The following is a 14,618-nucleotide window of genomic DNA, read 5'->3' on the forward strand; positions in this document are numbered from 1 at the left end:
TTTTTTAGGACACTGGTGAGTCTTTTTCTGAGGTCTGTGTACATTTTCGGTATCGCCTGCCTAGAGAAATGGAACCTAGATGGTATTTGGTACCGGGGACACAGTACCTCCAACAAGTCTCTAGTTGCCTCTGCAGTAATGATGGATACCGGAACCACGTTTCTCACCGCCCAGGATGCCAAGGCCTTAGTTATCTGCTTTGCAGCAGGATGACTGCTGTGATATTTCATCTTCCTCGCAAAGGACTGTTGGACAGTCAATTGCTTGGTGGAAGTAGTAAAAGTGGGCTTACGACTTCCCCTCTGGGATGACCATCGACTCCCAGCAGCAACAACAGCAGCGCCAGCAGCAGTAGGCGTTACACGCAAGGATGCATCGGAGGAATCCCAGGCAGGAGAGGACTCGTCATAATTGCCAGTGACATGGCCTGCAGGACTATTGGCATTCCTGGGGAAGGAGGAAATTGACACTGAGGGAGTTGGTGGGGTGGTTTGCGTGAGCTTGGTTACAAGAGGAAGGGATTTACTGGTCAGTGGACTGCTTCCGCTGTCGCCCAAAGTTTTTGAACTTGTCACTGACTTATGATGAATGCGCTGCAGGTGACGTATAAGGGAGGATGTTCCGAGGTGGTTAACGTCCTTACCCCTACTTATTACAGCTTGACAAAGGCAACACACGGCTTGACAAATGTTGTCCGCATTTCTGTTTAAATACTTCCACACCGAAGAGCTGATTTTTTTGGTATTTTCACCAGGCATGTCAATGGCCATATTCCTCCCACGGACAACAGGTGTCTCCCCGGGTGCCTGACTTAAACAAACCACCTCACCATCAGAATCCTCCTTGTCAATTTCCTCCCCAGCGCCAGCAACACCCATATCCTCCTCATCCTGGTGTACTTCAACACTGACATCTTCAATCTGACTATCAGGAACTGGACTGCGGGTGCTCCTTCCAGCACTTGCAGGGGGCGTGCAAATGGTGGAAGGCGCATGCTCTTCACGTCCAGTGTTGGGAAGGTCAGGCATCGCAACCGACACAATTGGACTCTCCTTGTGGATTTGGGATTTCGAAGAACGCACAGTTCTTTGCTGTGCTTTTGCCAGCTTGAGTCTTTTCATTTTTCTAGCGAGAGGCTGAGTGCTTCCATCCTCATGTGAAGCTGAACCACTAGCCATGAACATAGGCCAGGGCCTCAGCCGTTCCTTGCCACTCCGTGTGGTAAATGGCATATTGGCAAGTTTACGCTTCTCCTCCGATAATTTTATTTTAGATTTTTGAGTCCTTTTTTTACTGATATTTGGTGTTTTGGATTTTACATGCTCTGTACTATGACATTGGGCATCGGCCTTCGCAGACGACGTTGATGGAATTTCATCGTCTCGGCCATGACTAGTGGCAGCAGCTTCAGCACGAGGTGGAAGTGGATCTTGATCTTTCCCTATTTTTGGAACCTCAACATTTTTGTTCTCCATATTTTAATAGGCACAACTAAAAGGCACCTCAGGTAAACAATGGAGATGGATGGATACTAGTATACTTATGGATGACGAGCGACTGCCGACACAGAGGTAGCTACAGCCGTGGACTACCGTACTGTGTCTGCTGCTAATATAGACTGGATGATAATGAGATAAAATTAAAATATATATATATATCACACTAGTACTGCAGCCGGACAGGTATATATTATGTAATGACGGACCTGCTGGACACTGTCTGTCAGCACTGCAGACTCCTAAAGTAAGCTACTAGTATCAAGAAGATAGAAAAAAAAAAAAAAACACTGGTAGGTGGTATACAATTATGGATGGACGAGCGACTGCCGACACAGAGGTAGCTACAGCCGTGGACTACCGTACTGTGTCTGCTGCTAATATAGACTTGATGATAATGAGATAAAATTAAAATATATATATATATCACACTAGTACTGCAGCCGGACAGGTATATATTATGTAATGACGGACCTGCTGGACACTGTCTGTCAGCACTGCAGACTCCTAAAGTAAGCTACTAGTATCAAGAAGATAGAAAGAAAAAAAACCACGGGTAGGTGGTATACAATTATGGATGGACGAGCGACTGCCGACACAGAGGTAGCTACAGCCGTGGACTACCGTACTGTGTCTGCTGCTAATATAGACTGGATGATAATGAGATAAAATTAAAATATATATATCACACTAGTACTGCAGCCGGACAGGTATATATTATGTAATGACGGACCTGCTGGACACTGTCTGTCAGCACTGCAGACTCCTAAAGTAAGCTACTAGTATCAAGAAGATAGAAAGAAAAAAAAACACGGGTAGGTGGTATACAATTATGGATGGACGAGCGACTGCCGACACAGAGGTAGCCACAGCCGTGGACTACCGTACTGTGTCTGCTGCTAATATAGACTGGATGATAATGAGATAAAATTAAAATATATATATATATCACACTAGTACTGCAGGCGGACAGGTATATATTATGTAATGACGGACCTGCTGGACACTGTCTGTCAGCACTGCAGACTCCTAAAGTAAGCTACTAGTATCAAGAAGATAGAAAAAAAAAACCACGGGTAGGTGGTATACAATTATGGATGGACGAGCGACTGCCGACACAGAGGTAGCTACAGCCGTGGACTACCGTACTGTGTCTGCTGCTAATATAGACTGGATGATAATGAGATAAAATTAAAATATATATATATATATATCACACTAGTACTGCAGCCGGACAGGTATATATTATGTAATGACGGACCTGCTGGACACTGTCTGTCAGCACTGCAGACTCCTAAAGTAAGCTACTAGTATCAAGAAGATAGGGGGAAAAAAAACCACGGGTAGGTGGTATACAATTATGGATGGACGAGCGACTGCCGACACAGAGGTAGCTACAGCCGTGGACTACCGTACTGTGTCTGCTGCTAATATAGACTGGATGATAATGAGAAAAAATTAAAATATATATATATATATCACACTAGTACTGCAGCCGGACAGGTATATATTATGTAATGACGGACCTGCTGGACACTGTCTGTCAGCACTGCAGACTCCTAAAGTAAGCTACTAGTATCAAGAAGATAGAAAGAAAAAAAAACACGGGTAGGTGGTATACAATTATGGATGGACGAGCGACTGCCGACACAGAGGTAGCTACAGCCGTGGACTACCGTACTGTGTCTGCTGCTAATATAGACTGGATGATAATGAGATAAAAATAAAATATATATATATCACACTAGTACTGCAGCCAGACAGGTATATATTATGTAATGACGGACCTGCTGGACACTGTCTGCAGAATGCGTTTATAAAAACACCACACGACGAGTGTTTAACTTTTTCAGGCAGACAATCACAATATACTGGTGGTCAGCAGACAATCACAATATACTGGTGGTCAGTGGTCACTGGTCAGTCACACTGGCAGTGGCACTCTGGCAGCAAAAGTGTGCACTGTACTTAAAATATGTACTCCTGCTATAACTGCTCCCCAGTCTCCCCCACAGTTAAGCTGTGTGAGCAGTGAGCACTCAGCACAGTCAGATAATGATATACAGTATTACATATGATGCAGCACACTGGGCTGAGCACAGATATGGTATGTGACTGTGTCACACTGTGTATCGTTTTTTTTCAGGCAGAGAACGGATTAATTAAACTGGTGGTGGTCACTGGTCACTGGTCACACTATCAGCAAGTAGTACTCCGTCCTAAGCAGACAATCACAATATACTGGTGGTCAGTGTGGTCACTGGTCAGTCACACTGGCAGTGTGGCACTCTGGCAGCAAAAGTGTGCACTGTACTTAAAATATATTATTTATGTACTCCTGCTCTAACTGCTCCCCAGTCTCCCCCACAATTAAGCTGTGTGAGCAGTGAGCACTCAGCACAGTCAGATATACAGTATTACATATGATGATGCAGCACACTGAGGCTTAGCACAGATATGGTATGTGACTGTGTCACACTGTGTATCGTTTTTTTTCAGGCAGAGAACGGATTAATTAAACTGGTGGTCAATGGTCACTGGTCACACTATCAGCAAGTAGTAGTACTCCAGTCCTAATATGCTCCCCAAAATTAGTAAATAGTGTCTCTAACTCTCTACTCTCTTCTCTATAAACGGAGAGGACGCCAGCCACGTCCTCTCCCTATCAATCTCAATGCACGTGTGAAAATGGCGGCGACGCGCGGCTCCTTATATAGAATCCGAGTCTCGCGATTGAATCCGAGCCTCGCGAGAATCCGACAGCGGGATGATGACGTAGGGGCGCGCTCGGGTTAACCGAGCAAGGCGGGAGGATCCGAGCCTGCTCGGCCCCGTGTAAAAAAAGCTGAAGTTCGGCGGGTTCGGATTCCGAGAAACCGAACCCGCTCATCACTAGTATATACTGACCCATCAGACACTGATGCAGATGCTTCTGATGAGGAATCTACAACACAGGTTGATGTTCCTGACCTATTGGAGGCTATCAAACTGATTCTTAAGATTGAGGATGAAACTGAGCCTCCAGATACATCTAAGAAACCTGATAAGTTTAAACATCTGAAGGTTATTAAATTAGTTTTGCCACATTCTGACCATTTGGTTGACATACGTCAGGAATCCTGGGAGTCTCCAGGGAAGAAATTCTCCCTGTCTAAAAAGATGCTAACTCATTATTCCCTCTCTGCAGAATTGAGTAAGAATTGGGAAACACCACCACTGGCGGACTCACATCTAGTTCGTCTTGTGGTGTCTTCTACTCTGCCTGTCACTACCGTCACCTCTCTGAAAAAAACGACAGATAAGTGCGTGGAGGGATGCTTGAAGTCTATTTACACTCTTGCGGGTGCTGTACATAGACCCACTATAGCTGCTTCTTGGGCTGCAAAGGATATTGAAGCCTGGGTTCAGGCTGTTGAGGCAGAGCTACCTCTGGATTTTTCTGATAATGCCAGACAGTATCTTTCATATATTACCACAGCCTCTCATTACATTCAGGAGGCGGCCTCTGATGCCGGTGTTCTGGTGGCCAAAGCATCTACTATGTCCATTTTGGCTTGCCGGATTCTGTGGTTGCAGTCCTGATCAGTAGACCTGGACTCGAAAAAGACCTTGGAGGTGATCCCTTTTAAGGGAGACATCTTATTCGGGGAAGATTTGAACAAGATTATTGCTGAAATATTTAGCATCTGCTAAAACTGCATGTCTACCAAGTACTAATCCTTCGGCTCTGAAGGCTCAAAGTACCTCCTTTCGTTCCTTTCGACCTCCAAGTAAAGCAAAGGGTCAGGCGTACCCGAAACAGGCTCACACTTCAAAAACCTCTAAGCCCAAGCCTAAACGTTCTTGGGCTGCCCATCAGCCTGCTTCCAAACCAGACAAGCCTGCTTCATGATGGGGCGGGCCTCCCCCTGGGGGATCCCAGGGTGGGAGGCCGACTTCTGTGGTTCACCCAGGTATGGTTACAGACCACTTCGGACACCTGGCTGAGGGAAGTCGTCACTCGCGGATACGCCATTTCTTTCAAGACATGTCCCCCTCACAGGTTTTGCTCGACGGTTATCCCTTCCGATCCGTTAAAGAGAAAGACTCTATGTTTGGTGGTACAATCACTCCTGGACACGGGAGTGATAGTGCCGGTGCCTCTGTCTCAAAGGGGCAGGGGTTACTATTCAACGCTGTTCCTAGCCCCAATGCCGAATGGATCTTCCCGGCTCATTCTCAACCTCAAATCTTTGAACAAATTTGTGAAGGTATCCAAATTCCGTATGGAAACTCTTCGCTCTATTGTTCTGGCTGTGGAACCCAAGGATTATATGGTATCCCTGGACATACTGGATGCTTACCTACACATACCTATTGCCGTATCGCATCAGCAGTATCTGCGGTTTGCTATTGGCAACCTACATTATCAATTCCAAGCCTTGCCCTTTGGACTGACTACAGCTCCTCAGATCTTAACCAAGGTCATCGCAGTCATGACGGCCATTCTCCGTCAGATCCTGCTGTATATGGACGACTTGCTGATCCTGGCAAACTCCCCAGAGGTTCTCACATGTTATCTGGAACTGACGGTCCAATTCCTACAAGCACATGGGCTCATCAGTTGGAGGAAATCCTCACTGGTCCCTGCTCAGAGCATGGTGCACCTGGGGACATTACTGGACACACACAACCAACGTTTGTTCTTGTCTCCAGAGAAGGTCCTGAAGCTTCCAGACAGGATATGATGCTTCCTCTCTCGCCCACGAGTGTCGATACACTCTGCGATGCAAGTACTAGGCCTCATGGTGTCGGCATTCGACATGTTAGCGTATGCTTAATTTCACTCTCGCCCTCTGCAGAAACTAATCCTTGCCAGGTGGGACGGCCTCTTTCACCAGATCAGATCTCACATGATCTCCTTGACTCCGGAGGTTCGTCTGTCACTGAGCTGGTGGCTACAGGACCAACAATTGAGCAGGGGTCATCCCTTCTGGACCTCCAACTGGGTCCTCCTAACGACAGATGCCAGTCTGCAGGGTTGGGGCGCTGTGTTGGAGCAACACTCTCTTCAGGGTCAGTGGACCAGGGAGGAATCTCTCCTCCCTATAAATATTCTGGAGTTGCGGGCAGTGTTCAATGCTCTGAAACTTGCCCTGCCTCTGGTACAGAACAGGCCTGTTCAAGTACAGTCGGACAATGCCACCATGGTGGCGTACATAAATCATCAAGGCGGCACACGAAGCTGCATGGCAATGTTGGAAGTGTCAAAGATTCTTCAATGGGCGGAACGCCATCTGCCAGCCATATCATCAGTGTTCATTCCAGGGGGTCCTCACCTGGGAGGCGGATTTCCTCAGTTGTCAGGACGTACATGCTGGAGAGTGGAGCCTTCATCCAGAAGTATTTCAACTCCTAGTGGACAAGTGGGGCCTACCAGATGTAGACCTGATGGCATCTCGACACAATCACAAGGTTCCGGTCTTTGGCGCAAGAACAAGGGTTCCTCAAGCAGCATTCACGGATGCACTGGCATGGAACTTTCGGCTGCCGTATGTGTTCCCTCCAGTGTCACTCCTGCCCAGGGTAATAAGAAAGGAGGAATTCTACTTCTAATCACTCCAGAGTGGCCCAGACGGCATTGGTTCTCAGACTTGCAGGGTCTCTCAATAGAGCGTCCTCTTCTGCTTTCGCAACGCCCTGACCTCCTCGTTCAGGGCCCTTGTGTCTACCAGGATTTAGCCCGACTGGCTTTGACGGTGTGGCTCTTCAAGCTTCACTCCTGAGGGCCAAAGGATTTTCTGAGGCGATCATTCAAACTATGTTGACAGCTCGTAAACCAGCTTCGGCTCGGATTTATTATAGGGTCTGGAATTCTTAATTCACCTGGTGTGTGGCTAAGAATTATGATGTATACAAGTTCAGTACTGCCAAACTTTTGGCTTTTCTGCAACAGGGCCTGGACTTAGGCCTTCGTATGTCCTCCCTCAAGGTTCATATATCTGCCTTGTCAGTGTGGTTTCAGAGAAAGATTGCATCTCTTCCTGACGTTCACACTTTCACTCAGGGTGTTTTACTTATTCAACCTCCCTATGTCCCTCCTGTGGCTCAATGGGATTTGTCTGTTGTCTGTTGAATGCCCTGCAAGAGTCTCCATTTGAGCCTCTTGAGTCTGTGGACCTTAAATGGCTTACGCTTAAGTTCTTATTTTTGCTGGCTATTGCCTCTGCTAGACGGGTTTCAGACTTGGGTGCCTTGTCTTGTCGGTCACCCTATCTGATTTTACACCGTGACTATGCGGTTCTTAGAACTCGCCCTGGTTATCTACCTAAGGTGGTGTCATCTTTCCACCTTAACCAAGAGATTGTGGTTTCCGGGCCTTTATCTTTCCTGATTTATCCTCATCTTTGGATGTGGTACGGGCTCTCCGTAGCTATGTGAAGAGAACCGCCCCCCTTAGGAGATCTGATTCTCTCTTTGTCCTTTTTGGTTTTCACAAACGTGGCTGGCCTGCGAATAAGCAGACCTTGGCCAGATGGATTAGAATGGTGATTGCACACCATTATTATTATTATGCGCAGGCTGGACTTCCAGCTCCTGCTGCTATTAAGGCCCATTCTACTCGGCCTGTTGGACCTTCTTGGGCGGCCCACCGTGGCGTGTCCCTTGAACAATTGTGCAAGGCAGCTACGTGGTCCTCAGTGAACACGTTCATCAGGTTCTATGCCTTTGATACTTTCACCTCCCAGGATGCCTCCTTTGGACGCTGGGTTCTAGTGCCCGCAACAGTGCATCCCCCTCCCATGAGGAACTGCTTTAGGACATCCCTGATGTTATTCCCTGTGGAATATCAGTGTACCCCGCTGCAGAAAAGGAGATTTATGGTAAAACTTATTATGGTTTAATCTCTTTCTGTGAGGTACACTGGATTCCACAGGGCGCCCACCCTGACGCACTTAGCTTCTTTGGGTTTTTATGGCATTAGCCGCTGGTACCTTCTCCTGTCGTGAGAATGTTGTTCTATGTGGCTAACATCTACCGTCTTTTACCTGCTACTGCATTGTTAACTTGCATTGTTACTTGTTAACAAAACTGAGCTCCAGTGCCTGGAGGCGGGGCTATAGGGGAGGTGGCGCTGAGCATCTTGTGAACAGTCAAAGCTTTAGCCTGTTGGTGCCTCGGATCAAGTTATAAAACTCTACACCCCGATGTTATTCCCTGTGGAATCCAGTGTACCTCGCAGAAAGAAGAGATTTAACCATGGTAAGTCTTACCATAAATCTCATTTAAATCTTCAGTTCTGATTTAATACCAAATATTGCATTAAAGGATTTGGAGGCGGATGGAGGGTGTTGGACAGGGACCATCAGAATGCCTCCATAGGTACAAAGCAGTTAACGCCATCTGTGGATGCTTTTAACTAACAGGGCCAAACTCTGAAAAGCTACACTTTTTAGAGTTTAGTACATAGGGGTTAGGCCCTGTCCCACTGATAATGAGATTGTGGTCTGCAGTGCAAATAAGCCTTTTGCTGGAGATTTCTGTGAAACGTCCGGTATATGGTCAGAATGTCGACGTATCACATACAGAAATTTCAACATGGACAAAATGTTAATGTGTTCTTTATGTCCACAGTCAAAATGTTGACATACTGTATCATTTTAGTTTTAGATTTTGGTTTAGGGTTAGGGTGGATAAACAGTTTCGCCAGTGTTTAGTACTCCAAGGCTCATCTTTGAGGGTTTTCTACAAGTGGCCACCAGCCTTAATGTTACCAGGGTACCAGCCTCTGGGTGGTCTTCAGTATGCCGGCGGTCGGGCTCCCGGCGACCAGCATACCGGCGCCGGGAGCCCGACAGCCGGCATACCGATACTTATTCTCCCTCGTGGGGGTCGACGACCCCCATGGAGGGAGAATATTTGCGCTCGCCACACTGTCGGTAAGCCGGCGGCCAGCCTCCCGGCGCCGGTATGCTGGTCGCCGGGAGGCCGGCCGCCGGCAGATCGTAGTGAACCCCCAGCCTCTCCTGCTTCACTGATCTCCATTGACGGAAATAGTTATCACCATTCTGGAGGTTTTTTTTTACTGCTTATCAGATTGACTGTGGTCACCATTCCCAGCGTTCTGATGATAAGGAGCGCAAACTAGTATAGCATCGGAGAAGCCTTTTGATAAATTGAGAGAAGCTGAAATAAACCTTTAGGTCTGGTGAGTAGACAACAGAAAGTGCTTATCCAGCTTCATAAATAGGCCACAAAGAGATTTATGTTCTGGGCAAAAATTTTAGGTTTTAAAATATTTTTTACAATATTTATTTTTTTGTTAATTAGTTAAACTTTGGCTGAAATCTGGCTTACAGTTCCACTGCCATACATCAGCCGGAAACAAATATAATAAGCAACAATATCAATAAATTAAAAAAAAAAAAAAAAAAAACCAGGCTTACTGTATCTCTACTAAAGGGGGACTCCAGATAAAGTGAGACCTACAGACTATATCGTATTACTGATGACAGTGACAAGTGTCAATCAGCCAGGTTATCTGTAAAACAAAGAGTTAATTTTCACGTCCGGAGAGTAAGGACACACAGACACAATTGTGTGTCAGACAGTACTCTGTTGTTCATTAGGACCACTGGGCTTTATAAACCTTTTCTCAGTAGGTGTCATCCCATATTCTGAGCATGTGTAAATTATTTCCAATCACAATAATAATATCACGTAAACCCTCTAATCTTAATTTCATATTAACAGCAGAGGGCAGTATTGCCTAAATTATTAATAAACAAATAATTATAATTTCTAGTATTTACTAAGAATTTAGCAAGTATTAAAAGGTCTTTGTTCATTATCCATGAGAATACAGGTGCTAACCTTGTTATAAGCATATTGCAACATTTATATAATTGAAACAATAGACATAAACTTTGCTACGAAGTATGTGGGAATCAAAACTAAGCAGCTCCTGAGAAAATTTCTGAGGATATGAGCCTTAAAGAGAAATCCTCATCTCTAAATGTTAGCATATATTTGAACAAAACCATCACTTAGAATTTTAACTCTATCACCATCTAACATCCTGAATAAAATAAACAACAAAATGACAAAACAAAAATGTTTCGTTGTTCTCGCTAGCACTGACCTGTCCTGCTTTTGTTCCAGCTACAAGTAAGACTGATGATGCTGCTGCTGCTGGGAACATGACTGGGTCCAGTAAGTTCTCTTTCAGCATCTCAAATAAATTGCTACAGTAGAGTGTTTCAGGCTGATTTAAAGGTTCATAAAACAATGAATGCAAATCTGTTACTTGTGAGGTTCGGGAATCTCTGATCTACAGAGTGCACCTCTAACAAGATACAATAAGGGCAAATATGGTGCCAAAAATATCCATAGACAGAAAATATTCATCTGATATTTTTTATATTTACCCCTTAACTGTCACTTTCTGGTGATTTAAGATGTTAAAGGGGATTTAGGGATTTGCCATTTATTTTTTGTTTGGTGTAAAAACATATCTTCTATGTAGCTACTGGAGGTAACCTATTGCCATATCCAGGGGCATCAAACCAACTCTGAATCCTCTGAGGGGGTCATTCCGAGTTGTTCGCTCGGTAAATTTCTTCGCATCGCAGCGATTTTCCGCTTAGTGCGCATGCGCAATGTCCGCACTGCGACTGCGCCAAGTAAATTTGCTATGCAGTTAGGAATTTTACTCACGGCTTTTTCTTCGTTCTGGTGATCGTAATGTGATTGACGGGAAGTGGGTGTTTCTGGGCGGAAACAGGCCGTTTTATGGGCGTGTGGGAAAAAACGCTACCGTTTCTGGGAAAAACACGGGAGTGGCTGGAGAAACGGAGGAGTGTCTGGGCGAACGCTAGGTGTGTTTGTGACGTCAAACCAGGAACGACACTGACTGAACTGATCGCAGATGCCGAGTAAGTCTCGAGCTACTCAGAAACTGCACAGAGATGTCTTTTCGCTATATTGCGAATCTTTCGTTCGCAATTTTAAGAAGCTAAGATTCACTCCCAGTAGGCGGCGGCTTAGCGTGTGTAAAGCTGCTAAAAGCAGCTTGCGAGCGAACAACTCGGAATGAGGGCCTGAATGTGAAGCCCCTTTATAAAAATGGAATATGTTCTAGTAATGTATCCCATCTGCACTCGCAGTGGACGCCATTAATAGCTGACGCCACTTTTTACACTGATATTTTGAGCTAGTAGACAACTTAGGGGTCTATGGGGGTCATTCCGAGTTGATCGCTAGCTGCATTTGTTCGCTGCGCAGCGATGAGGCTAAAAAACAACACTTCTGCGCATGCGTATGCGGCGCAATGCACACGCGCGACGTACTATTACAACGATTGATGTAGTTTCACACAGGGTCTAGTGATGCTTTTCAGTCGCACTGCTGGCCGCAGAGTGATTGACACAAAGTGGGCGTTTCTGGGTGTCAACTGACCGTTTTCAGGGAGTGTTCGAAAAAACGCAGGCGTGCCAGGAAAAACGCAGGCGTGGCTGGGCGAACGCAGGGCGTGTTTGTGACGTCAAATCAGTAACTGAATGGTCTGAAGTCATCGCAAGCGCTGAGTAGGTTTTGAGCTGCTCTAAAACTGCACAAAATAGTTTTGTAACCGTTCTGCGATGCAAGCGTTCGCACTTCTGCTAAGCTAATATACACTCCCAGTGGGCGGCGGCATAGCGTTTGCACGGCAGCGAAAAACTGCTTGCGAGCGAACAACTCGGAATGACCCCCTATGTACTAAGCCTTGGAGAGAGATAAAGTACCTGTCATGTTAGAGGCTGAGGGGCAGATATACTAAGCCTTGGAGAGAGATAAACGACCAACCAATCAGCTCCTGTCATGTCACGGGCTGTGTTTGAAAAATGACAGTTGGGAGCTGATTAGTTTGTATGTCATGTATCTCCACTGTATCACTCTCCAAGGCTTTAGTACATATAACCCTTGGTTTGAAAAATGACGGGAGCTGGTTGGTTGGTACTTTATCTCTCACCCATGCTTAGTACCCAGGCCCCATAGATTCTCCCAATAATATAATCTGAACATATTGCATAATAAATTAAGCATATTGCAGTGGCGCACCCAGGGGGGGTTTCCGAGCACCCAGAAACCCCCCTCCACTAAAAAAAAAAAAAAAATTTTTTTTTTTAGCTGCATGAGTATTATTAATGGCTGTCTAGCATCCTCTGCAGCCTGCTGTCTTCCTGGTGGCACTTGTAAGTGCAATAAAAGTTTATTTTAATTATAGTACATATATATATTTCCCTCATGTGCTTATCCATCTTACTTTAATAATCTTCAACTGCATCAACTCCAGCAGTCTTCTGCCACCTGATACTTATTCCAGTGTCATCTGCTGATGTAACTATGTTTATTTACCCTGTACTTGTCCTATACTGTCATCAACTGTAAGTTGCTGTTTTCCTGTTTGATTATTCATGTACTCTGTAATTGCGCGCTGCGGAACCCTTGTGGCGCCATATAAATAAAGGATAATAATAATAATAATAATATATCCATGTGCATACATATATACACATGTATATACATACATACATATAAACACACACACACATATGATATATATATATATACATGTGTATATATATATATATATGTACTGTATGTGTGTGTACACATATATATATATATATATATATATGTATGCATGTTTAATATGCTATGTATATGTGTATATGTATGTGTGTATGTATGTATGTATATATATATATGTGTATATATATATGTGTAGATATACACACACACACACACACACACACACACACACACACACAGACACACTAGTTTTACGGACCCAGCATATACTGGGTCACCTCAGTCCCCACCCCCGTGATTGGCTCCGCCCAGTTCTGGAAACCCCCCCATGCAAATCCTGCGTTTGCCACTGTATTGATAATTAAACTTGTTGAAGGGGGTTTCATTGAAAATGATGTTTCATTTTATTATTCTTTTTCTTGTTCAGGCGATACCGTCTCCACAACCGCATCACCGAATTCTGTACTTTATAATTATAAATTGTTCTTATATTTGGTAATCGCGCTGGGAGCGCTCTGCGTCCTCATTATCGCTCTCTCCCTGCTGGTGGTCTGTGTGACAAGGATAAAAGGTAATTTATTTAGTATAAGACAGGGGGGTCAGTCATAACATTTTTCAGATCTCTGTGGGTCATCTTAGTGCCAAGATGGCTGTCTGTGTGTGCACAAGATGTTAAAATGAGGCACTTGTGCTGTCCTTCCAGCCCTCCTCTGCTAGCCCCTAACAAAGATACATACTGTGACTAATTTCAATTAATGAAATAAAAAAAAGTCATTTTGATTTCCATTTAAAGCAAAAATGTAATGAAATTGTTCCAGGTGTAGCATCTTCCCAGCCCCTTTTCGCCATCTAGCAGAACCGTGTCGGAGATTTTCACCTGAGCGCTCTCACCGGGATTGTGAGCTAGAATGTTATACTTTTCAGCTGGATTTATCAGCAAAATTATGATTAGCAACATTGTACGGTCACACAAACAATAACACCAAGACTGCATTCAATTTTCCTGACACTTTCTACGGGCTCCAGTTAGGAACCCGGCGGTCGGATCCCAGCTCTCAAGATACTGACGCCGGAATCCTGTCACATTAAGGAATTTAGGGGCACATGGTCGACACATGATAATGGTCGACACATGAAAGGTCGACATATGAAAAGGTCGACATGAGTTTTTTTAACTTTTTTTGGTGTCGTTTTTTGCTTAAAGTGACTGGGAACCCCAATTAGTGCACCGCGTCCCCTCGCAATTAGTGCACCTTTTCATGTGTCGACCTTTCATGTGTCGACCATTTTCATGTGTCGACCATGTGTCCATGTCGACCATGTCAATGTCGACCAATAGTGGTCGACCTAATGACTGTTGACCATAACATGGTCGACCATGTGAACGGATACCATTAGGTTTAGGCTGAGGGAGGGAAGGGTTAGGGAGGAAGGTATACATACTTATCCAACCTCTGTTGGGATTCTGTTCATCGGGATGCCGGTGTCGGTCATATGAACGCCGCATCTCATGGCATCTGTCCATCATCCCCTCCATTAAATTCACTGGGAAGAAAAAGATGGTAAAGA

At 45.0% G+C, this 14,618-nt stretch overlaps 1 protein-coding gene across 1 annotated transcript in view; it reads left to right on the forward strand.

Annotated features, from left to right (window-relative positions):
* LOC135050308 (uncharacterized) overlaps positions 1 to 14,618 on the forward strand; it is a 135,515-nt gene that overhangs the window by 101,812 nt on the left and 19,085 nt on the right. The window contains exons 3-4 of the mRNA XM_063956710.1: positions 10,638 to 10,688; positions 13,477 to 13,620. Of these exons, the coding sequence (XP_063812780.1) occupies positions 10,638 to 10,688; positions 13,477 to 13,620 (195 nt within the window). The remainder of the gene's footprint in view (positions 1 to 10,637; positions 10,689 to 13,476; positions 13,621 to 14,618) is intronic.

Source organism: Pseudophryne corroboree, chromosome 2 (assembly GCF_028390025.1).
Source record: "Pseudophryne corroboree isolate aPseCor3 chromosome 2, aPseCor3.hap2, whole genome shotgun sequence".
In the NCBI taxonomy this organism is placed as follows: Eukaryota; Metazoa; Chordata; class Amphibia; order Anura; family Myobatrachidae; genus Pseudophryne; species Pseudophryne corroboree.